Source organism: Garra rufa, chromosome 6 (assembly GCF_049309525.1).
Source record: "Garra rufa chromosome 6, GarRuf1.0, whole genome shotgun sequence".
In the NCBI taxonomy this organism is placed as follows: Eukaryota; Metazoa; Chordata; class Actinopteri; order Cypriniformes; family Cyprinidae; genus Garra; species Garra rufa.
The window spans coordinates 3,339,848-3,365,632 of NC_133366.1; the positions used below are offsets into that span (position 1 = coordinate 3,339,848).

General features: G+C 35.4%; 2 protein-coding genes across 2 annotated transcripts in view; both read left to right on the plus strand.

Moving 5' to 3' along the window:
* The window catches only part of LOC141336086 (uncharacterized), a 123,521-nt gene that overhangs the window by 64,320 nt on the left and 33,416 nt on the right, over positions 1 to 25,785 (plus strand). The window lies entirely within an intron of this gene.
* The window catches only part of LOC141336228 (stonustoxin subunit beta-like), a 26,853-nt gene continuing 3,529 nt past the window's right edge, over positions 2,462 to 25,785 (plus strand). Inside the window, exons 1-3 of the mRNA XM_073841783.1 lie at positions 2,462 to 2,469; positions 2,557 to 2,730; positions 2,810 to 2,856. Coding sequence (XP_073697884.1) covers positions 2,462 to 2,469; positions 2,557 to 2,730; positions 2,810 to 2,856 — 229 coding nt within the window. The remainder of the gene's footprint in view (positions 2,470 to 2,556; positions 2,731 to 2,809; positions 2,857 to 25,785) is intronic.

A 25,785-nucleotide genomic window follows, 5' to 3' on the forward strand; every position in this document is an offset into this window, starting at 1 on the left:
ACATCACAGAGACGGAACAACAACACCCGGACTCTGTTTTAATCATTCTTGGGGATTTTAATAGAGCAAATCTCTCCCGTGAACTTCCAAAATACAGACAGCACGTCACATGTCCGACCAGAGATAGAAATATATTGGACCACTGTTACACCACAATAAGGAATGCATATCACTCTGTCCCACGGGCAGCTTTGGGACTCTCTGATCACTGCCTGGTTCATCTTATACCAACCTACAGGCAACAACTTAAATCTGCTAAACCTGTAGCAAAGTCTGTAAAGAGATGGACCAACGAAACAGAGCGGGCTTTACAAGCCTGTTTCGAATGTACTGATTGGAGTGTTTTTGAAGCTGCTGCTACTGATCTGGACGAGCTTACAGAGACTGTTACTTCATATATCAGTTTCTGTGAGGATTTATGCATTCCTACCAGGACTCGCTTAACTTACAACAACGACAAACCATGGTTCACTGCAAAACTCAGACAGCTTCGTCATGCCAAAGATGATGCTTATAGGAAAGGGGACAAAGTCTTGTATAAAGAGGCCAAATACACACTGGAAAAGGAGATCAAAGTGGCAAAGAGAAATTATTGCGAAAAGATAAGGAACCAATTTCATTCCAGTGACTCTTCATCAGTGTGGAAAGGTCTAAAACACATCACCAATTACAAGACATCATCCCCCAGCACTTTGCAGAATCAGCAACTGGCAGATGATCTGAATGAGTTCTATTGTAGGTTTGAATAAACACCATTCACACCTCCAACATCACCCCTCTCCCCCACTCCTGCAACTCCCATTCAAATCAGTGAAGATGAGGTGCGCAAGGTCTTCAAAAAGAACAAAAGAAGAAAGGCACCAGGCCCTGACGGTGTGACACCAGCCTGTCTGAAAACCTGTGCTGACCAGCTGACCCCCATTTTCTCACAGATCTTCAATAGGTCTCTGGAGTTGTGTGAAGTCCCCGCCTCTCTCAAATGCTCGGAAATCATCCCCATTCCAAAGAAACCCAAACTAACAGGACTTAACGACTACGGACCTGTGGCGCTAACATCTGTCGTCATGAAGTCGTTTGAAAAACTGGTTTTGGCTTATCTGAAGGACATCACCAGACCCTCACTGGACCCCCTGCAGTTTGCTTATCGAGCAAACAGGTCTGTAGATGATGCAGTAAACATGAGTCTACATTTCATACTGCAGCATCTGGACAAATCAGGGACTTATGTGAGGATCCTGTTTGTGGACTTCAGTTCAGCCTTCAACACTATCATCCCAAACCTCCTCCTGCCCAAACTAACTCAGCTCTCTGTGCCCACCGCTCTCTGTCAGTGGATCAACAGCTTCCTGACAGACAGGCAGCAGCTAGTGAGGCTGGGAAAATTCTCATCCAGCACCCGTACTATCAGCACTGGCGCCCCTCAGGGTTGTGTTCTCTCCCCACTGCTCTTCTCCCTGTATACTAATGACTGTACCTCCAAAGACCCCTCTGTCAAGCTCCTGAAGTTCGCAGACGACACCACACTTATCGGCCTCATTCAGGACGGTGACGAGTCTGCTTACAGACAGGAGGTAAAAGAGCTGGCTGTCAGGTGCAGTCATAACAACCTGGAGCTCAACACGCTCAAAACTGTGGAGATGATCATAGACTTCAGGAAAACCCCCCTGCTCTCCCCCCACTCACCATCATGAACAGCACCGTAAACACAGTGGAGTCATTTAGGTTCCTTGGAAACACCATCTCTCAGGACCTGAAGTGGAATGTTCACATAGACTCCATTGTGAAAAAGGCCCAGCAGAGGCTGTACTTCCTCCGCCAGCAGAGGAAGCTCAACCTGCCACAGGAACTGCTGAAACAGTTTTACTCTGCCATCATTGAATCCGTCCTCTGCACTTCAATTACCATCTGGTTCAGCTCAGCTACCAAGTCTGATCTCAGAAGACTGTCGCATAGTCCGGACTGCTGAGCGAATCATTGGTACAACCCTCCCTACCCTTCAAGATCTCTTCTTATCCAGAGTACGAAAAAGGGCTGCCAAAATTACTCTGGACCCCTCACATCCAGCACACTCACTTTTTGAACTGTTACCATCCGGTCGGCGCTACAGAGCACTGAGCACTAGAACGACCAGACACCGAAATAGTTTCTTTCCTCAGGCAATCCATCTCATGAACACTTGATCGTGGAACATACAACACTATACATTCTTTATTCATTCTTCCGTTATTTATTTAAAGCACATACTTCCATTCAAATGTCTTTGCTATTTTTGCACATTGTCTGTCTTATATACTTGTATATTGTTCTTTTTATAATATGTATCGTCTTGTCATTGTCATTCTGTAGCACTGTGGAGCTTCTGTCACTAAAACAAATTCCTAGTATGTGCAAACATACCTGGCAATAAAGCTCATTCTGATTCTGATTCATATAAAGGATAAAGTACAGTCAGACAGTCATAATGTTGATGTGTGTCTGTATTTGATCTGACTGTGTGTGTCTGTAGATGATCTGTCTGTGTGTGTCTGTATATGATCTGACTGTGTGTGTCTGTAGGTTGTCTGGCTGTATGGTGACAGAGGAAGGCTGTGGTTATTTGTCTTCAGCTCTGAGTTCAAACCCCTCACACCTGAGAGAGCTGGATCTGAGCTACAATCACCCAGGAGAATCAGGAGTACAGCTGCTCAAACACAAACTGGAGGATCCAAACTATAAACTGCAGATACTCAAGTATGTCAAACACTGATTCTGACATAATAAATGTGTGTGTGATGCAGATCTACATTAATGTGTGTTTGTGTGTTTATAGTGTGGATCATGGAGGAGAGATCAGGATGACAGCAGGACTACGAAAGTGTAGGTCTACACACACACTCACTCACTCACTCACTCACACACACACTCAATTCAATTCAAACAGCTTTATTGGCATGACAAAAGCACATTTTGCATTGCCAAAGCATACATAAGAATAGAGAACATACAACAGATGGTAATTTGGAGCAATCAAGTGAATTGAAATAACATTTGAAGAAGTAAAATTGAATGACAGATAGTAGAACAAACATAATGAATAGTAAAAACTGTGTAACTCTTTGTTCTGTCTCTGTCGTTCCATGCACAAGAACATGGTCTATTACAGTAGCTCTAATTTAATCTGAAAAGACTGTTTTTGGTTTTGCTCTTACTCCTCTTTCAGCATCTGGTATTTGCACTCTTCTGAACTCTCAAAACGACGGATTCAGTCGTGCCATCTGTCCACTTTGAACTAGCTTTGATTTTGTATATTTAAGTAAGGAATAATTGACTTCGGGCCGTAGAATTCTACTAAAATAATGCACACTCGAGGTGGTGATGCGGTCACGAAGCGGAGTGGCCGTTACACCTCAGGTGTGCACTATTTTCGTAGAATTCTACGGCCCGTAGTCAATTATTCCGCTTATACTACAGTTACCACACCTCAAGACATCGATCAAATGATATATTTCAAGACATTCGTCCCGTTTTTATCCTTAAAACGCTATTGTGAGTAGGATTAATTTCTTACGCAGCTCATTCAACAGCTTCGTTGCTAGTTCCAAAACGTCATTTTAGACCTAGTAACGACGCTTGAGCCGTTGATAGCAAAATAATGCCGTTAATAATGAAGTTTAGACAGACAGACGGAAAGAGTGAGGGAGAGTCACTAAGTGTATGACTTTACCTCTCTCACGTCTGTCTCTCAAGGGAGACTGGCAGCATCGTCTCTACTAACAGTTAAACTTTACATTCATTTTCTTCAAGACCACGCCGTTGTTTCCTCGCGTGTGAGAGCTGTCTTGTCATTTTTACATTCTCGTCAGAGCAGAGCTAACAACATTAGCGCGAATGCTAACGCCATTGCAAACTGTAACGTTATGTGTGTGCGTCTGTGAGGTGAGTGAGAGAGGGCGAGAGAAATAGAGTTTGTGCTTTCCGTACATAATAAAACGTAATATATTGTGGAAAAAAACATGGAAATAATCTGTCGTTTTTATCCTGATGTTTACTGTATTTATTAGTTTGGCCAGTGTCATTGTGGGTTTTAGTTATTTTGCTGTTTTGGGCTGTAAGGACCTTGAAATAACTGAAATCGTATGGCGAAGTGATATAGACATGCACTGCGGTCTAAAGCTGCCTGGAACTACGTTCGCCGTGCGTTTCCCTGAATATAATGCACACCTCTAGAACGTTCGTCAGCCAATCAGATTCAAGCATTCAACGGCCCTGTAGTATAAGTAAGAGATAATCAACGGTTTGCCGTGCGTTAAAGGATTTTAAATGCACGACGTGGAGGCTAATAACCGCCCGACGCGAAGTGCATTTTAAATCCTTTAATGCACGGCAAGCCGTTGATTATCCCGCTTATTCCATGGTTATAGACAAATTAAAACTAGGATTGATATTTGCAGCGCAAAATTTGACTGAATGGATAAAAAAGACGGTTATTTTCGTCAGTTATGACACACAGCTCTAGCATTCTGCCCGCTTCAAATCAGACTCAGAGATTAAATAGTCCGGTAAAATCACATTTATTTGAATGAAAAATAGCATTTGTTTCAGTAGATTATCGATCGACCAAGAGAGAGTGTGATGGCAAGAGAGATGACAGTTGTGTGTGTGCGTAACGTTACCTGCCTGCATGCTGTGCGTCTCTCTCTACAAACAACAATTCATTCAAAAACAGCAGTTTTACCACCCCGTTGCTGAGGAATATAATGTAGCGATCTAGTATCTAGGATATTTTAATAAGGATCGCAGGCAAATGCTGACAAGAAGTTTATGTATGTGCGCAGCACAATGCGATCTCCTCTCTCTCTCTCTCTCTCTCTCTCTCTCTCTCTCTCTCTCTGTGCTTTTGCGTGCATCAATTAAAGCAGCGCATTAATATAGAACAGTGATTAAACTGACTTGGAACTACCTGTGCATTAAACGGTTTTACTGCACACCTGCCAGCCAATCAGAATCCAGTATCCAGACATTCCATGGAATAAATATTTATAAACAAGTGTGAAGAATTTAGAATTATTGTGTGTAAATGACAACAGCCGTGTTGCGGTTGTGCTTCACTTTTGCTTTCTTGTGTTGCTGAGGATGCAATGAGGAAGAGGAAAGTAGATGAAGAGTCCTCAAGACAAGATGAATGTGGAGTTGCTGGTGTCTTTGGTGTCTGAACACAAAGAGCTTTTTGACAAACGCCAGAGCGACTACAAAAATCTGGATAAGAGGGAGTTGTTATGGAGAGGAATTGCAGATCTGCTGCTTGAAAAATTCAACGTTCTGTTTCGCAGTTAACAAAAAAGTGTGTGAATGGTTTTGACAAGCACATAAATACTGGCTCTCTGTAATTACTGATAATTGTGTGCTAATTGAGCTCAAACTTTGCAGACTCGAGTGAACAATATTGAATGCTAGTGTTTCTAAATGACCACATGGTCTTTGAGGAGAAATGTAGGGATTTGTGTGTAGAGTTTTGCAGTAACAGTTCACCAAATCTGACTAAAGCAGGAGAATAGTGTTTATAGTTTAGGGAAATGGGTGTCATTTTTATGGTTTTGAAATTTTAGTTAAAAAGCCTGGATATAGTGTTTTTGCAACTGAGAAAAACTGTAAATAGTAAAATATATCCCAATATTACTGCTCTTGCTGTATTTTAGATCACATAAATGCAGGCTTGGTGAGCAGAAGACAATAAAAAATGAGGCACTGATCTATTAGTGTGGCATCTTCATCGCTTGTGTTTGAAAAAGGAAATCAAGATACTTCCTGTTAGATTTTTGGGTGTTACACAGAGAATTGTGTGTTGTGTTTTGCAAAAAGTGCTTTACGAAATTTAAAACCGAGTCAAAGACTGAGAATTATCGTATGGTTTTGTAGATTTGGTGTGTGCTTCTGGTGTTTGAGTGTCAGCTTTCACAAATTGTGTGACAAGTAAAGATTGTGTGTGTAAGCAGATGACAAAAACTGTAAGCTACATCCATATTAATCTAGATACATTGGAAAATGCAAGTATTTCTCAATATTTTGGCCTTTTATCCACACAAAGACTTATGGTTTTTCCGGCATTGTTGTTTTATATAATGACACAAATCACACTTGCAAGTCCATCCATCTTCCACTTTAAAATTCTGTAAAAAAAAAAAAAAAAAAAAAAAAAAATTAAACTAAATTCCATTTGAAAAAAAAAGCTAGAAAATTTTGTCTTTTTAGGATGAGTTTTGTTTGGCAGCCGTTGTTACCAGTCATTTGATCATTTTTTTAACAGTGTGAGAAATGCATATATATCTGATTGGCTGACGAACGTTCTAGAGGTGTGCATTATATTCAGGGAAACACACAGCAAACATAGTTCCAGGCAGCTTTCAGTTATTACTATATATGTATATATATCAGGGCTGGCCGATAAAACGATAACGATATATATCGCGATAGACAAGAGATCGATATCAATAAAAAATATGTTCGATAAAACGTTCGATATTTTGTATTCTTCGTCGGCCGCCCAGCCCCCCTTTAACGTCCAGTTCATTTTATTTTCTATATAGCGTCAGGTCACAATAGAAGTTAAGGTTATCTTTCCTACAGAACGGGTCCTTGTTGTTGTATTAAACAAACTAAATAGCCTTATGTTATTAATCTTATTTACAAGACGGCATGTCATTTCTGTCTCTACATGATCGCGCGTTTACAATAGGTGCGTTCGACTTCATGCGGCGCTGCGCAGACCGATCGGCGGCTGACTTGAAGTAGTGCATGCCGGTTAGAAATTTTGTCCGACTTGAACCGAGTCAGTGCTCGCTGCAGCCTGTAGCGCGATGATGTAGCTGGATCAGGTCCAATACGTACTGGACGTTGTAAGCGGATGCGCGGTGGTTTGTTTTGCTGATAATTCAATATAAACAGTCACAGGAGTGAAAACAGCTTGATCTGACAGCTATGATCAGTTTGTATATTGAATCTAATGTTTAATGTTGTTTTTTCCCCATATATGTACATGCCCTGCTGACACTGGGTTCTGCTTCAATTTGCTGATCAATGTAGATCACTGTAGAAAAATGAGTAGCCATTAAAGAAGGAACTCTTACCAATCAAAATATCATTAAGCACTATAGATGCAACAATACAGTTAGTCCACGGTTCAATACGTACCTCGGTTTTTAACCACGGTTTTCGGTTCGGTTCTGATATCTTGCCACTTCAGTGTGGGTTTTTTTGGAACAAATTAACAAAATACTCCTGTAAACCTCTGCACGCTAGATAAAGTATGGTTTAGAATGTGTCTGCTTCATTTTTCTTTTGAGAGAGGTATAATTTTTTAGATTTTTACGCAAAATAGAATGGGTTTCATTCATACTGGATGCCAGAGGGCGCCCTTGTGCAAAAACAAAACAAAACACATATGCATCAAAGAAGTAGCGCTAATAACGTTCCGTTCCAGCTTCTCTAATATGGATAAAAGCATCGCTATTGCTGTAACTTATTAAAAACAAGATATAACGGTAAACGTTTTGAATGATGAAATCTAAGGACAATAAACACTCGTCTGCAATAATATATGGTTTATCTGTGTTCTTCAAGCCATCTCGGGTATTTTCATAAGCCATTGCTAATCGACATACATTGAATATGAGTATAGAATTTATCGTCTGCCTCATTCTGTGATGAGAATCCACATCAGATCACAACATAAGGAAGTTATTTCAAACACTCGACTGATGTTGTGAATTAAAAACAAGTTATAATGTTTTTGTAACTTTATTTTATAACTTTTGTTGGACAACAGGTTTAGAAAGGCTTATCATTGCATGTCATTAGAATGGAAGATGCTCTGCGTGTTGCGTTATTTTTTTCAAATATAAGAGGGGAAGCGTTTTCTCATTAAAGCACATGAAATCGTGGGCAAATATACAGCAAATTTCAAGAGAAATAAAAGGAAGGAAGATATTTAGATGCAAAACCGAAAAACCGCAATTCACAAGCGTGTATTGAACCGTGGATGTCGTACCGAACGGTTCGATATTATATTGAGTATTGTGACATCCCTATTAAGCACACTCTTTTTTTTTTTTGACATTTGACAAGATTTTTTTTTGTGGTTTTATTTTTCCATTTCCCTTGAAAGTGTAGGTATTTCAAGTACTTTACATACCTTATTGTATTGTAACTTTAGGATTAAAATGACATAGAGACATATTTTTAAAATGACACATAAAATAACTTTTTGCTTCCACTCAACAATAAATATGTTGTAGGCCTATATACACTCACTGAAAATAATACTTGACAAAGATATTATGCTTTTAAAGTTATGCGATTTAAAACTTTAAAAATGTAACATTTTGCCTGTGTGTAGAGAGCATCACATCACAATTTAAGCATCACATTTGTGTAAATTATTATTCATCAATTATTACTTATTAATATTCATCACTAGGCCTACTAGTACGAATATCATCACAATACAACATTGTCCCTTTAAACCAGCGCATTCGTCTTATATTCAGACTACTTCGCATGCTACTTCGCATGTGTCTATCACGTCAGTAAAACAAACCACCGTGCACGCGCCTAACTCCATTAGCAAAAAAGATCAAATTAACTAATATTTCATCATTAACCTTCTATTACTACTTGCAAAATTTCATATTCACCGCTGCGAATTCTCTCAACAAAATCCTTTATTTATTATTTTAAAAAAAAAGAGGTTCAACAGTATATCCAAACTATTTCATCATCCAAAAATCTTAAGGCTTCTAAAACTATCAATTTGTTTCATCTTTTTAATTTATATTGTTTAAGGTTTTGTTTTGTTTTGTATCTTTTTATTTTTTATTAATTTAATTATATACATGTATAATGCTGACATTTTTGTACTTTTGTGCTTTGTACCTGGGCAATAAAAATAAAAATAAATAAATAAACGTCCAGTACATATTGGACCTGATCCAACTACGTCATCGAGCTACAGTCTGCAGCGAGGACCTCTTGCTTGAACCGGCGCCGACGCCACCTGACGTTCACGTGTGGCATCAAAGTAACGCGAGAGCGTTTCGAGAACAGCCGGCTTTCTCAGCCAGCGCAACATTTCAGAAGGGACTGCACTATGGAACGCCGTTGGAGACTATAGGCTGTGATGACGTCACAGCTCCTCATGATTGGCCACATCCACCACGTGACGATGATCACGCGTGTTTCGTGCATAACAAATCAATTTGCATGCCATTTCGTAAATAGTTTACATTCTTTTGACTGCAGTACATTTTTTTTCCCTTAAATTCTTTATATTGGATTTGTGCATAAGTTTATTATTGTACTTTTTTCATACAGACCACTTATAGTATTCAGCTGCATATTTAAGTGAAATTTTTTATGGAGTAACTAAAATGTTACAGACATTTAATGTAATGTGGTCAACACTGATTGATGCTGAAATCTGTAGTTTCTGCTTCACTTGCATGTGCTGCATTTCTTTCAACAAAAAAGGTATTTCTATAGCTTCCAGTTCATCTGCAATAAAGTAGGCAAACGCCACATGATCTGCCATGTTTGAGGAAGCAACGAGATCCCCAACGTGTCCGACTTGACGTGTTCTGAAATATTCGGTGGCTGAGATTTTCTGTGACACTGGGCGGAGCTAACATGAATATTCATTAGTTTCCTGTTTCATGTTAAAGTCCCCCTGAAATCAAAATTAATTTTTTTTGGCTTTTAGTATGAATATATTAGCCTTAAGGTGATCAATAAGCTAGTGTGCAGCAAAACAAAGACAAAATTCGCATTTACAAGATATAGGCATTCAAAACTTACAGTCTCGTCACTTCCGCCAATATGAATCAGTGATTTTGATGATATCACCGTGCACTTCAGTTTCTCATCAAACGTTCTGTCCAATCTGTAACTGCTTCAAGATGGCAGCGAGGCATACGCACGGTCTGGCAGATGCCGTGTGTGTAAAGCTTCTATCGATTCCAGTAATGATACATCAACCTTTTTTTCGAATTTGGATAACTAACGCAGTTGCTATTGCCTGTTTACTAATACTTTTGACACGAAGTCAAATGATCAGCGAAAGCCATCCGATTACTGAAAGTCAACATCATCTCTACTCTGCGTATCTGGACAGAGGCCACGTCAGGTTTCCAGCATCGTTAAAGCAACCAAACTCTAACAATCTAACTTCAAGACTTTGGCACCTAATGCTAATAGTAATCCTTGCAGGGGATGTCGAACTAAACCCTGGTCCACAGCCGATCACTGTAATCAGCTCACCTAGCCAAGCTTCATATCCACAAAGTAATCAACTAACGGGTAGGCCTACCTCCGGGGCTCAGTTGTCTCCATGGCGGGCCGATCTTGGTCAGCCCTGCCTGGGGGGGAGCTCCGGCGGGTTGGACCCGCGGTGTGTGGATGCGTCGGTGACTTTGATGGGCTCCAGCCCTGGGGAAGCCCAGCTAGCGGGCGTGGCGTTGAGGAGCGCTGAGGCCATGGCCGGGGAGGTGCTGCTCTGCGGGGTGCAGCGTGGCGTGCTGGCCTCGTCAGCAGGGATCGCTGATCGATTGGTGACTCAGCCTTTGGAGGCCTGCCCGGGGGCCGAGGTCCAGGAGGACGGTCTGGAGACTGGTCGGCGAGTGTGCACCCGTCGCCTTGTCGTTCCAGCTCGGACTTCCAGGTGTGGAACTGCCGCTCCATCAAAGTCGATGACAAGAGCGCAGGGTCTTCAGCGGAAGGCTGAACAGCCTGTTTGCACTTCAACGGACCCGATTTCGCTAACAAATAGGTTTGCTAACAACATGGGTGAGTCTCAGACTTTGCTTCATGAACAATCGGCGAAAATAACAAAGCATCGGAACCCGATCATGAGAAAATATAGATCTACGAAAATATTTCAGACTTTAAATCAGGCAAAAATAATTTGGGATCCACGCTATAAACCAAGAGGATTATTAGGAGGACATTTAAATATTCGCAGCATGGTTCCAAAACGTGAACAGCTTGAACATCTATTGATGAACTCTAACATAGACTTTTTAGGTCTGACTGAAACCTGGCTAAGTTGTCAGTCACCTGAAGCAGCTGTAAATATGCTTGGCTACACAACCTTTAGAAGGGATAGAGCTATAGGTCGAGGAGGGGGGGTATTGCTGTATGTCAAGAATACTTTGAAATGTTAACTGATTGAATGGCCAACTAATATGGCATTGGAATGTATTGGTGTTGATATTATCCTCTCTACTGAAATGCAATTTAGTGTCATTTGTTTATATCGTAAGCCTACATCTGCAGTAGACTTCTATGACCAACTGAAAATGCTGCTAGATTCATGTAATCTTAAAAGAGAGGTTATTATAATGGGGGATTTCAATGTAAATTGGGACATTAAGGGTGATAAAAAACATCTTAAACGGTTAACAGGCCAATTTAATCTTAATCAGCTAGTTGAACAACCCACTAGAGTGACAAGTCAATCAAAAACAAGAATTGACTTGCTTTTTTCAAATAAACCTGAAAGGATTGTGAAGGTATACAACCTATTTACTGGGCTTTCAGATCACAATGCCATATTTTTTTCAAGAAAACTAACCAAAGCTCGATTCGGTAACATCCACAACTGTAAAAAAGTAGAGTGTAATATAATACCTAAAAGCCTACAGCAAGATTTTGAAAATGCACTTAAAGCTCATAATTGGTTAAATGTGACCTCGTGCAGTGATGTAGAAACGAGTAGTGAGTGTCTTCACTCAGAGTTAAAAGAGATTATCGCATCACACACGAGAAAAGTGAGACCAAGAGGCAAAATGAGAAACCTACCATGGCTCACGAATGAATGTTGGCAATTAATGAAAAACAGAGACCTTTTGCTTAAAACATCATTAAAAACTGGTCTGATAATAGATAGGCAGAAATTTGTATCAGTGAGGAATAAAGTGATCCAAGTTTTGAGAAAAACCAAAGCAAATTACTTTATAAACGTCATTAAGTGTGCCAATGGGAACAATAAAAAGATATGGCAGCAATTGAATAAATTAACAGGAAAGGAACACACAAGGGAAAATAAATTGTTAGAGCTTAAGATTAATAATGTGATAGAGTCCAATCCTACCATCTTGGCAACCAACCTAAATGCATATTTCATTGATTCAGTCAAAGAAATTACCAATCTTTTCTCTTCACGTGTATGTAAATACAATTCAGTAAATCAGGAGCAGTCTGTTTTCACCCTAAAGGAGATATCAGACAGCGAGGTTGCTAAAATGATAGATGCTCTGAATAACTCAAAGGCCAGAGATAGCTATGGCATTGATACACATTTTTTAAAACAGTATAAAGATTACATTATAAAGCCAATCAAACATCTTATAAATCTCTCCATTCAACAATCAATTGTGCCTTTATCTTGGAAAGTTGCCATGATCACACCTATATTTAAATCAGGGGATAAGACCAACATGAAGAACTACCGTCCAATAAGTTTACTTCCGGTCATCTCTAAAATCATAGAAAAATGGGTGGCTAAGCAACTCATTGAGCATTTGAGCGAGGGCCAGACCCTACTTCATCCTATGCAGTTTGGTTTCCGTGCCCACCATTCAACGGAATCTGCTTTAAATGGTTTTTTGGAGAACATTAAGCAGTCTCTTGATAATAAGGCGTGTGTTGGGGCAGTTTTCATTGACCTAAAAAAGGCTTTCGACACAGTCAACCATTGTGTTCTTCTTTCCAAATTGTCAACATTTAATTTTTCTCCAAAAACAATCTCATGGTTTGAATCTTATCTCTCATGTAGAAAACAGTGTGTGTCTGTTGGAGGTGCGGTCTCATCATACCTTGAACTGCCAGTAGGGGTCCCTCAAGGCTCCATACTGGGTCCCATACTGTTCTCCTTATACATAAATGACTTGCCCAAGATATGCAAGAATACAAGTATTCTAATGTATGCTGATGATGCCGTCATCTTCACTGAGTCAAAAGACGTCGGTGAAGCCGCTAATATACTCACAACAACACTATCTGACATACAAGAATGGCTTATGAACTCGTGTCTGTTAGTAAACACAAAAAAAACAGTATGCATGATGTTCTCTACGCAAAAACAAAATTTAAGTAATTCTAATGTTTTCTTAAAAGGAGAGGAAATTACACTAGTGAAAGAATTTAAATATCTTGGTGTCATATTGGACTCTACGCTGTCTTTTAAGAGTCATGTAAAGAACATTACAAATAAAATTAAATTTAATCTAAAAAATTTTCAACAGATTAGACCTTGTCTATCTGATCAAGCAGCCAAGTTATATATGCATTCTATGATTTTTTCCCACATCGAATACTGTTTCACAAATTGGTCACTTACAAGTTCTGGCACTTTAAAATAAATAGAATCCTTATATAAGAAAACACTTAAAGTTTTTGACAAAAAGCCAAACTCATATCACCACTGCCATATTCTTGCAAAATATAATTTCATGAGTTTTAATAATTTTGTCATTTTTAAATATGCTTGCACTATTTTTAAAATATTAAACGGACTAGCACCCCCTCCCCTGGGAGATTTTATTAAGAGGGTTACTCATGGTACCAGAACAAGAGCAGCTTCCAGAGGGGATTGTGGGGTGCCTAGAAGACGCACAGTATTTAGTCAAAATGTGTTATCCGTTAAAGGTTGCACTACTTGGAACAGTCTACCCATAACTATTCGAGAATGCACCACTTTTTACACTTTTAAAATTCATCTAAAGGAATGGCTAAAAAAACAATCAAATATGCACTCATTCTTCAATCTGAGGACTTGGCTTTTTGTAAATGACCACAATGGCAGAAACTGATGTTTATGTTATTTTATTCATTCATTTTAATGTTATGCATTTTTGATGATTCTGTCTCTGTCTGTCTTAAATTGTTATCTGCCAAGGGACAAGGGATGTAAATTAGCCTTCGGCTAACTCCCACATACTTACATTTTCTAATGTTCATTAGTATGTACTGTCCCTTATTAATTAAATAAATAAAATAAAAATAAATAAAATCAAATCCTCTCTAGAGTCCGTAGTGTCCCGCCCCCTACACAGAGACGCGGAGCTGATCATAAGCGCTCATATGTGCGGTCGGCATGTATTAAACTACACAGCCTCAGCATGATAATGATCACTATTTCGTTTTAGCAAGTTTCATATTGAATCTGTGTGGTAATTAATTAGTCTGTGGCTGTCATAAGCTTACAAACGCGGCTTTACCGAGCTCAACGGCTCTTCCCCGAGCAGATATAAATGGAACGCTATTGGCTATTCAAAATTAGTGGGCGGGGCTGGGCGATATGTTTTTGTTTCAGTTAAAAGTACGTCACCACATAGAATAACGCTGCGTGTTTCAAGGCACTTCAGTGGACCTTTAAAGCGCCACTAAAATTTTTAGTGCTCCTTGGACCATATAAACTGTTTTCGTTACTGTAAATTAATTTAATTTCAGCGTCGAACTAATTTAAGTTTTTTATTCCTTAAATTTTTTATTCCTTTAGATTGTTGATTTCATTTGTAGATTGTGTGCTGTAAGTTTGATTTGACCTGAATAAAATGGCTTCATTTTAATATGTTGTATATACACTCACTGAAAATAATACTTGACATAGATATTATGCTTTTAATATGATTTAATTTAAGGACATGTTCTAACTAATGAGCCGACAGCGTTTTAGTGCCACATAAAAAAAATCCAAGATTACAAGATTAAGGTCGTAATATTTTGAGAATAAAGACAAAGTACTACGAGAATGAAGTCGAAAATACTACAAGAATAAAGTCGAAATATTACAAGAATAAAGTCGAAATACTACGAGAATAAAGTCGAAATATTACAAGAATAAAGTCGAAATACTACGAGAATAAAGTCGAAATATTACAAGAATAAAGTCGAAATACTACGAGAATAAAGTCAATATATTACAAGAATAAAGTCGAAATACTACGAGAATAAAGTCGAAATATTACAAGAATAAAGTCGAAAATACTACGAGAATAAAGTCGAAATATTACGAGAATAAAGTCGAAATACTACGAGAATAAAGTCGAAATATTACGAGAATAAAGTCGAAATACTACGAGAATAAAGTCGAAATATTACGAGAATAAAGTCGAAATACTACGAGAATAAAGTCGAAATATTACGAGAATAAAGTCGAAATACTACGAGAATAAAGTCGAAATATTACGAGAATAAAGTCGAAATACTACGAGAATAAAGTCGAAATATTACGAGAATAAAGTCGAAATACTACGAGAATAAAGTCGAAATATTACGAGAATAAAGTCGAAATACTACGAGAATAAAGTCGAAATATTACGAGAATAAAGTCGAAATACTACGAGAATAAAGTCGAAATATTACGAGAATAAAGTCGAAATACTACGAGAATAAAGTCGAAATATTACGAGAATAAAGTCGAAATACTACGAGAATAAAGTCGAAATATTACGAGAATAAAGTCGAAATACTACGAGAATAAAGTCGAAATATTACGAGAATAAAGTCGAAATACTACGAGAATAAAGTCGAAATATTACGAGAATAAAGTCGAAATACTACGAGAATAAAGTCGAAATATTACGAGAATAAAGTCGAAATACTACGAGAATAAAGTCGAAATATTACGAGAATAAAGTCGAAATACTACGAGAATAAAGTCGAAATATTACGAGAATAAAGTCGAAATACTACGAGAATAAAGTCGAAATATTACGAGAATAAAGTCGAAATACTACGAGAATAAAGTCGAAATATTACGAGAATAAAGTCGAAATACTACGAGAATAAAGTCGAAATATTACGAGAATAAAGTCGAAATACTACGAGAATAAAGTCGAAATATTACGAGAATAAAGTCGAAATACTACGAGAATAAAGTCGAAATATTACGAGAATAAAGTCGAAATACTACGAGAATAAAGTCGAAATATTACGAGAATAAAGTCGAAATACTACGAGAATAAAGTCGAAATATTACGAGAATAAAGTCGAAATACTACGAGAATAAAGTCGAAATATTACGAGAATAAAGTCGAAATACTACGAGAATAAAGTCGAAATATTACGAGAATAAAGTCGAAATACTACGAGAATAAAGTCGAAATATTACGAGAATAAAGTCGAAATACTACGAGAATAAAGTCGAAATATTACGAGAATAAAGTCGAAATACTACGAGAATAAAGTCGAAATATTACGAGAATAAAGTCGAAATACTACGAGAATAAAGTCGAAATATTACGAGAATAAAGTCGAAATACTACGAGAATAAAGTCGAAATATTACGAGAATAAAGTCGAAATACTACGAGAATAAAGTCGAAATATTACGAGAATAAAGTCGAAATACTACGAGAATAAAGTCGAAATATTACGAGAATAAAGTCGAAATACTACGAGAATAAAGTCGAAATATTACGAGAATAAAGTCGAAATACTACGAGAATAAAGTCGAAATATTACGAGAATAAAGTCGAAATACTACGAGAATAAAGTCGAAATATTACGAGAATAAAGTCGAAATACTACGAGAATAAAGTCGAAATATTACGAGAATAAAGTCGAAATACTACGAGAATAAAGTCGAAATATTACGAGAATAAAGTCGAAATACTACGAGAATAAAGTCGAAATATTACGAGAATAAAGTCGAAATACTACGAGAATAAAGTCGAAATATTACGAGAATAAAGTCGAAATACTACGAGAATAAAGTCGAAATATTACGAGAATAAAGTCGAAATACTACGAGAATAAAGTCGAAATATTACGAGAATAAAGTCGAAATACTACGAGAATAAAGTCGAAATATTACGAGAATAAAGTCGAAATACTACGAGAATAAAGTCGAAATATTACGAGAATAAAGTCGAAATACTACGAGAATAAAGTCGAAATATTACGAGAATAAAGTCGAAATACTACGAGAATAAAGTCGAAATATTACGAGAATAAAGTCGAAATACTACGAGAATAAAGTCGAAATATTACGAGAATAAAGTCGAAATACTACGAGAATAAAGTCGAAATATTACGAGAATAAAGTCGAAATACTACGAGAATAAAGTCGAAATATTACGAGAATAAAGTCGAAATACTACGAGAATAAAGTCGAAATATTACGAGAATAAAGTCGAAATACTACGAGAATAAAGTCGAAATATTACGAGAATAAAGTCGAAATACTACGAGAATAAAGTCGAAATATTACGAGAATAAAGTCGAAATACTACGAGAATAAAGTCGAAATATTACGAGAATAAAGTCGAAATACTACGAGAATAAAGTCGAAATATTACGAGAATAAAGTCGAAATACTACGAGAATAAAGTCGAAATATTACGAGAATAAAGTCGAAATACTACGAGAATAAAGTCGAAATATTACGAGAATAAAGTCGAAATACTACGAGAATAAAGTCGAAATATTACGAGAATAAAGTCGAAATACTACGAGAATAAAGTCGAAATATTACGAGAATAAAGTCGAAATACTACGAGAATAAAGTCGAAATATTACGAGAATAAAGTCGAAATACTACGAGAATAAAGTCGAAATATTACGAGAATAAAGTCGAAATACTACGAGAATAAAGTCGAAATATTACGAGAATAAAGTCGAAATACTACGAGAATAAAGTCGAAATATTACGAGAATAAAGTCGAAATACTACGAGAATAAAGTCGAAATATTACGAGAATAAAGTCGAAATACTACGAGAATAAAGTCGAAATATTACGAGAATAAAGTCGAAATACTACGAGAATAAAGTCGAAATATTACGAGAATAAAGTCGAAATACTACGAGAATAAAGTCGAAATATTACGAGAATAAAGTCGAAATACTACGAGAATAAAGTCGAAATATTACGAGAATAAAGTCGAAATACTACGAGAATAAAGTCGAAATATTACGAGAATAAAGTCGAAATACTACGAGAATAAAGTCGAAATATTACGAGAATAAAGTCGAAATACTACGAGAATAAAGTCGAAATATTACGAGAATAAAGTCGAAATACTACGAGAATAAAGTCGAAATATTACGAGAATAAAGTCGAAATACTACGAGAATAAAGTCGAAATATTACGAGAATAAAGTCGAAATACTACGAGAATAAAGTCGAAATATTACGAGAATAAAGTCGAAATACTACGAGAATAAAGTCGAAATATTACGAGAATAAAGTCGAAATACTACGAGAATAAAGTCGAAATATTACGAGAATAAAGTCGAAATACTACGAGAATAAAGTCGAAATATTACGAGAATAAAGTCGAAATACTACGAGAATAAAGTCGAAATATTACGAGAATAAAGTCGAAATACTACGAGAATAAAGTCGAAATATTACGAGAATAAAGTCGAAATACTACGAGAATAAAGTCGAAATATTACGAGAATAAAGTCGAAATACTACGAGAATAAAGTCGAAATATTACGAGAATAAAGTCGAAATACTACGAGAATAAAGTCGAAATATTACGAGAATAAAGTCGAAATACTACGAGAATAAAGTCGAAATATTACGAGAATAAAGTCGAAATACTACGAGAATAAAGTCGAAATATTACGAGAATAAAGTCGAAATACTACGAGAATAAAGTCGAAATATTACGAGAATAAAGTCGAAATACTACGAGAATAAAGTCGAAATATTACGAGAATAAAGTCGAAATACTACGAGAATAAAGTCGAAATATTACGAGAATAAAGTCGAAATACTACGAGAATAAAGTCGAAATATTACGAGAATAAAGTCGAAATACTACGAGAATAAAGTCGAAATATTACGAGAATAAAGTCGAAATACTACGAGAATAAAGTCGAAATATTACGAGAATAAAGTCGAAATACTACGAGAATAAAGTCGAAATATTACGAGAATAAAGTCGAAATACTACGAGAATAAAGTCGAAATATTACGAGAATAAAGTCGAAATACTACGAGAATAAAGTCGAAATATTACGAGAATAAAGTCGAAATACTCCGAGAATAAAGTCGAAATATTACGAGAATAAAGTCGAAATACTCCGAGAATAAAGTCGAAATATTACGAGAATAAAGTCGAAATACTCCGAGAATAAAGTCGAAATATTACGAGAATAAAGTCGAAATACTCCGAGAATAAAGTCGAAATATTACGAGAATAAAGTCGAAATACTACGAGAATAAAGTCGAAATATTACGAGAATAAAGTCGAAATACTCCGAGAATAAAGTCGAAATATTACGAGAATAAAGTCGAAATACTCCGAGAATAAAGTCGAAATATTACAAGAATAAAGTCGAAATACTCCGAGAATAAAGTCGAAATATTACAAGAATAAAGTCGAAATACTCCGAGAATAAAGTCGAAATATTACAAGAATAAAGTCGAAATACTCCGAGAATAAAGTCGAAATATTACAAGAATAAAGTCGAAATACTCCGAGAATAAAGTCGAAATATTACAAGAATAAAGTCGAAATACTCCGAGAATAAAGTCGAAATATTACAAGAATAAAGTCGAAATACTCCGAGAATAAAGTCGAAATATTACAAGAATAAAGTCGAAATACTCCGAGAATAAAGTCGAAATATTACAAGAATAAAGTCGAAATACTCCGAGAATAAAGTCGAAATATTACAAGAATAAAGTCGAAATACTCCGAGAATAAAGTCGAAATATTACAAGAATAAAGTCGAAATACTCCGAGAATAAAGTCGAAATATTACAAGAATAAAGTCGAAATACTCCGAGAATAAAGTCGAAATATTACAAGAATAAAGTCGAAATACTCCGAGAATAAAGTCGAAATATTACAAGAATAAAGTCGAAATACTACGAGAATAAAGTCGAAATATTACAAGAATAAAGTCGAAATACTACGAGAATAAAGTCGAAATATTACAAGAATAAAGTCGAAATACTACGAGAATAAAGTCGAAATATTACAAGAATAAAGTCGAAATACTACGAGAATAAAGTCGAAATATTACAAGAATAAAGTCGAAATACTACGAGAATAAAGTCGAAATATTACAAGAATAAAGTCGAAATACTACGAGAATAAAGTCGAAATATTACAAGAATAAAGTCGAAATACTACGAGAATAAAGTCGAAATATTACAAGAATAAAGTCGAAATACTACGAGAATAAAGTCGAAATATTACAAGAATAAAGTCGAAATACTACGAGAATAAAGTCGAAATATTACAAGAATAAAGTCGAAATACTACGAGAATAAAGTCGAAATATTACAAGAATAAAGTCGAAATACTACGAGAATAAAGTCGAAATATTACAAGAATAAAGTCGAAATACTACGAGAATAAAGTCGAAATATTACGAGAATAAAGTCGAAATACTACGAGAATAAAGTCGAAATATTACGAGAATAAAGTCGAAATACTACGAGAATAAAGTCGAAATATTACGAGAATAAAGTCGAAATACTACGAGAATAAAGTCGAAATATTACGAGAATAAAGTCGAAATACTACGAGAATAAAGTCGAAATATTACGAGAATAAAGTCGAAATACTACGAGAATAAAGTCGAAATATTACGAGAATAAAGTCGAAATACTACGAGAATAAAGTCGAAATATTACGAGAATAAAGTCGAAATACTACGAGAATAAAGTCGAAATATTACGAGAATAAAGTCGAAATACTACGAGAATAAAGTCGAAATATTACGAGAATAAAGTCGAAATACTACGAGAATAAAGTCGAAATATTACGAGAATAAAGTCGAAATACTACGAGAATAAAGTCGAAATATTACGAGAATAAAGTCGAAATACTACGAGAATAAAGTCGAAATATTACGAGAATAAAGTCGAAATACTACGAGAATAAAGTCGAAATATTACGAGAATAAAGTCGAAATACTACGAGAATAAAGTCGAAATATTACGAGAATAAAGTCGAAATACTACGAGAATAAAGTCGAAATATTACGAGAATAAAGTCGAAATACTACGAGAATAAAGTCGAAATATTACGAGAATAAAGTCGAAATACTACGAGAATAAAGTCGAAATATTACGAGAATAAAGTCGAAATACTACGAGAATAAAGTCGAAATATTACGAGAATAAAGTCGAAATACTACGAGAATAAAGTCGAAATATTACGAGAATAAAGTCGAAATACTACGAGAATAAAGTCGAAATATTACGAGAATAAAGTCGAAATACTACGAGAATAAAGTCGAAATATTACGAGAATAAAGTCGAAATACTACGAGAATAAAGTCGAAATATTACGAGAATAAAGTCGAAATACTACGAGAATAAAGTCGAAATATTACGAGAATAAAGTCGAAATACTACGAGAATAAAGTCGAAATATTACGAGAATAAAGTCGAAATACTACGAGAATAAAGTCGAAATATTACGAGAATAAAGTCGAAATACTACGAGAATAAAGTCGAAATATTACGAGAATAAAGTCGAAATACTACGAGAATAAAGTCGAAATATTACGAGAATAAAGTCGAAATACTACGAGAATAAAGTCGAAATATTACGAGAATAAAGTCGAAATACTACGAGAATAAAGTCGAAATATTACGAGAATAAAGTCGAAATACTACGAGAATAAAGTCGAAATATTACGAGAATAAAGTCGAAATACTACGAGAATAAAGTCGAAATATTACGAGAATAAAGTCGAAATACTACGAGAATAAAGTCGAAATATTACGAGAATAAAGTCGAAATACTACGAGAATAAAGTCGAAATATTACGAGAATAAAGTCGAAATACTACGAGAATAAAGTCGAAATATTACGAGAATAAAGTCGAAATACTACGAGAATAAAGTCGAAATATTACGAGAATAAAGTCGAAATACTACGAGAATAAAGTCGAAATATTACGAGAATAAAGTCGAAATACTACGAGAATAAAGTCGAAATATTACGAGAATAAAGTCGAAATACTACGAGAATAAAGTCGAAATATTACGAGAATAAAGTCGAAATACTACGAGAATAAAGTCGAAATATTACGAGAATAAAGTCGAAATACTACGAGAATAAAGTCGAAATATTACGAGAATAAAGTCGAAATACTACGAGAATAAAGTCGAAATATTACGAGAATAAAGTCGAAATACTACGAGAATAAAGTCGAAATATTACGAGAATAAAGTCGAAATACTACGAGAATAAAGTCGAAATATTACGAGAATAAAGTCGAAATACTACGAGAATAAAGTCGAAATATTACGAGAATAAAGTCGAAATACTACGAGAATAAAGTCGAAATATTACGAGAATAAAGTCGAAATACTACGAGAATAAAGTCGAAATATTACGAGAATAAAGTCGAAATACTACGAGAATAAAGTCGAAATATTACGAGAATAAAGTCGAAATACTACGAGAATAAAGTCGAAATATTACGAGAATAAAGTCGAAATACTACGAGAATAAAGTCGAAATATTACGAGAATAAAGTCGAAATACTACGAGAATAAAGTCGAAATATTACGAGAATAAAGTCGAAATACTACGAGAATAAAGTCGAAATATTACGAGAATAAAGTCGAAATACTACGAGAATAAAGTCGAAATATTACGAGAATAAAGTCGAAATACTACGAGAATAAAGTCGAAATATTACGAGAATAAAGTCGAAATACTACGAGAATAAAGTCGAAATATTACGAGAATAAAGTCGAAATACTACGAGAATAAAGTCGAAATATTACGAGAATAAAGTCGAAATACTACGAGAATAAAGTCGAAATATTACGAGAATAAAGTCGAAATACTACGAGAATAAAGTCGAAATATTACGAGAATAAAGTCGAAATACTACGAGAATAAAGTCGAAATATTACGAGAATAAAGTCGAAATACTACGAGAATAAAGTCGAAATATTACGAGAATAAAGTCGAAATACTACGAGAATAAAGTCGAATATTACGAGAATAAAGTCGAATACTACGAGAATAAAGTCGAAATATTACGAGAATAAAGTCGAAATACTACGAGAATAAAGTCAAAATATTACAAGAATAAAGTCGAAATACTACGAGAATAAAGTCAATATATTACAAGAATAAAGTCGAAATACTACGAGAATAAAGTCAAAATATTACAAGAATAAAGTCGAAATACAAAAATAAAGTTGAAATATTACGATAATAAAGCCGGAATATTACGAGAATAGAGTCGAAATGTTTCAAGAATTTAAATCATAGAAATTAAAGTTATAACTCAGTTAAATTTAGAGTAGGCTATAGCCTATTTTGCGCATGCAAAGTCCCGGATTGATGCCTCCGAGTGGCCGCATCATTTTACCGGGATGAGGAAGAGCCATTTTACTGACTTGCGAAAACAGCTTAATATTAAAAATATTTGATATTTATTAACAGACTGAACAGGACCAACTTTTTATTCAGCTCATACACCCATTGGACATTCCTTTGGGGGGCGCTAGCTCTCTTATTTGACTATTTTAATACACTACAAATATATACACTACGAAAAAAATCCTTTTCTTACTTAGAATTTTTGTCTTGTTTTCAGCCAAAATATTTAACAATTTTTAAATCAAGAAGGATATTCTAGTAAAAAAAAATGGACTTGTTTTTAGAAAGAACAAGTCGAAATCAAATGAGTTTTTGCTTAGAAAAAGCTAAATAATCTGCCATTGGGGTAAGCAAATAAACAAGACTCAAACAAGTAAGAAATTTTTTTTTTTTTTTGCAGTGTATGTGGGATTATTAGAATAAATATATTGTGTCATACGGGGACAGTATGCTGGGAAATAATATGTCTTAGATGGCATTCGTTGTTTGTAATATAAAACATTTCTAATATAAAGTCTCATCTTTCAAAATCTTTGAAAATTCTTATCAAAATTCTTTGTGAAAATTCCTCCACCTGCTCCGCAAAATGTCTGTGGCGTCCAATCTTTTATTCCAAACATTTTTATTAAATTAAATAATATTCTGACTTTATTATCGTAATATTTTGCCTTTATTCTCATAATATTTTGACTATATTATCGACATATTAATCTCGTAATTTTACAATTTTTTTATGTGGCACTAAAACGCTATCGTAAAAAACGCTGTGGTATATTTAAGTCATTTTTGCTTTGTGCTGATGTTTTACTTCGAGAGTCTGTAAAACTGTTGATAACTGGTATAAAATGCATCTTTGATGAAAAAATAAAGTTTCCGCTGTGATATTTCTGTCGTTCCTTATTTTTGGCTTAGTTGGTAGCATACATAACTTCAACCAGACTTTAATATTAAATTAATGGTTCTATTAATGTTTCTCTTTTTCATGAATTCATTAATGGCGAAGTCAGAATCCATGCTTTTATTTCAAAATGTTCTACAATTCTACAGTACAAGCTTACGTTACTTCAAAGTAACTTCATATATATATATATATATATATATATATATATATATATACTGAGGATGATCATTTGCTTTCTTGATTGTATTAAATGCCAACTAAAGTGCAAATTAATATAGTCCATGCTACATTTTAATTAATTTTACTCTTTGAATAAAGTAAAAAAAAAAAGCAAGTAAAATATCTTAATTTATTTAACAGCTGAACCAGCAATAAAAGTATGAAGGTATTTTTGGTGCACAACTACTGAACACATGTGAGAGCGGAATCTGTAGAGCACACCCACACATGTGTGTCAATAAATTTGAAGTCACAGAGGACATTTTTTTAGGAGTTGTAAACTTGTAGATTTTTTTCCTCTCCTACAAACACAACACAACAGTTACACCTTCACACATTCTTCACTGCAGGTGCACAAATCCTATTCTACGAATCACACATGAAGAAACTCGTACGCTCACATTTTTTGTCCAGTTGCTGCAGTGAATATGGTGCAAAAACATTTTTCGCCTTCAAATGACAAGTTCCGCGCGCTCTCACTTTTGCACCATATACTCCGTGAAATGTGGAGCAAAAGTGATCTGTGCATCTGTGAGGCAGCGGCAGGCCCTGTTCAGAGAGCAGAGAATTTCGGCCAATCAGAAGAGCTCGTTTGAGCCGTCGGCGCGCGACCGAGAAAGCGGGAAAAAAACGTGACCATCTTCTCGCGCTGGCGATGTGAAGAAACAATAAAGCTATGCTTTTTTCTCATCTTCCCCCTGGAATCATTCACCGTTATACATTTGTTTAAGTAGTTTTAATATATGCGCTGGTTGTTCTCTGTGACTTAAAATTTATTGTGTGCTCTACAGCTACACATTTCGCTCTCACATATGTTCAGTAGTTTTGCACCAAAAATACCTTCATATAAAAGGAATGTTGGACATGATTGATCACAAATCAAACTTTATTATGCCAAATCAAATGCATAAGTATATTCTGTACAAATCAAATCAAATCAAGCCATTTAAAATGCACTCAAATGTAAAACCGAAGTAGGGTAAATGACAAAAAGACGAGAGTTGTTGGCTTTATTAGGCTAAATGATGCATATTCTAACAATAAATTTGGATCTGGATTTCTTATGTAATTAATAAATGTCTGTGCGCAATAAATATGTATATATATTAGCTCGAAACTGAAATTAAATTACGTTACAGAAAGCTGTATTTTTTGAATCAGGAGCACTAATATTTAAGTGCAACTTTAAGACGAAACTCATGAACAACAGGAAATACATGAATATTCATGTTAGCCCCGCCCAGTGTCACAGAAAATCTCAGACACTGAATATTTCAGAACACCGGCTCCATTTTCAGCTCCTCCCGACTGCTTTCG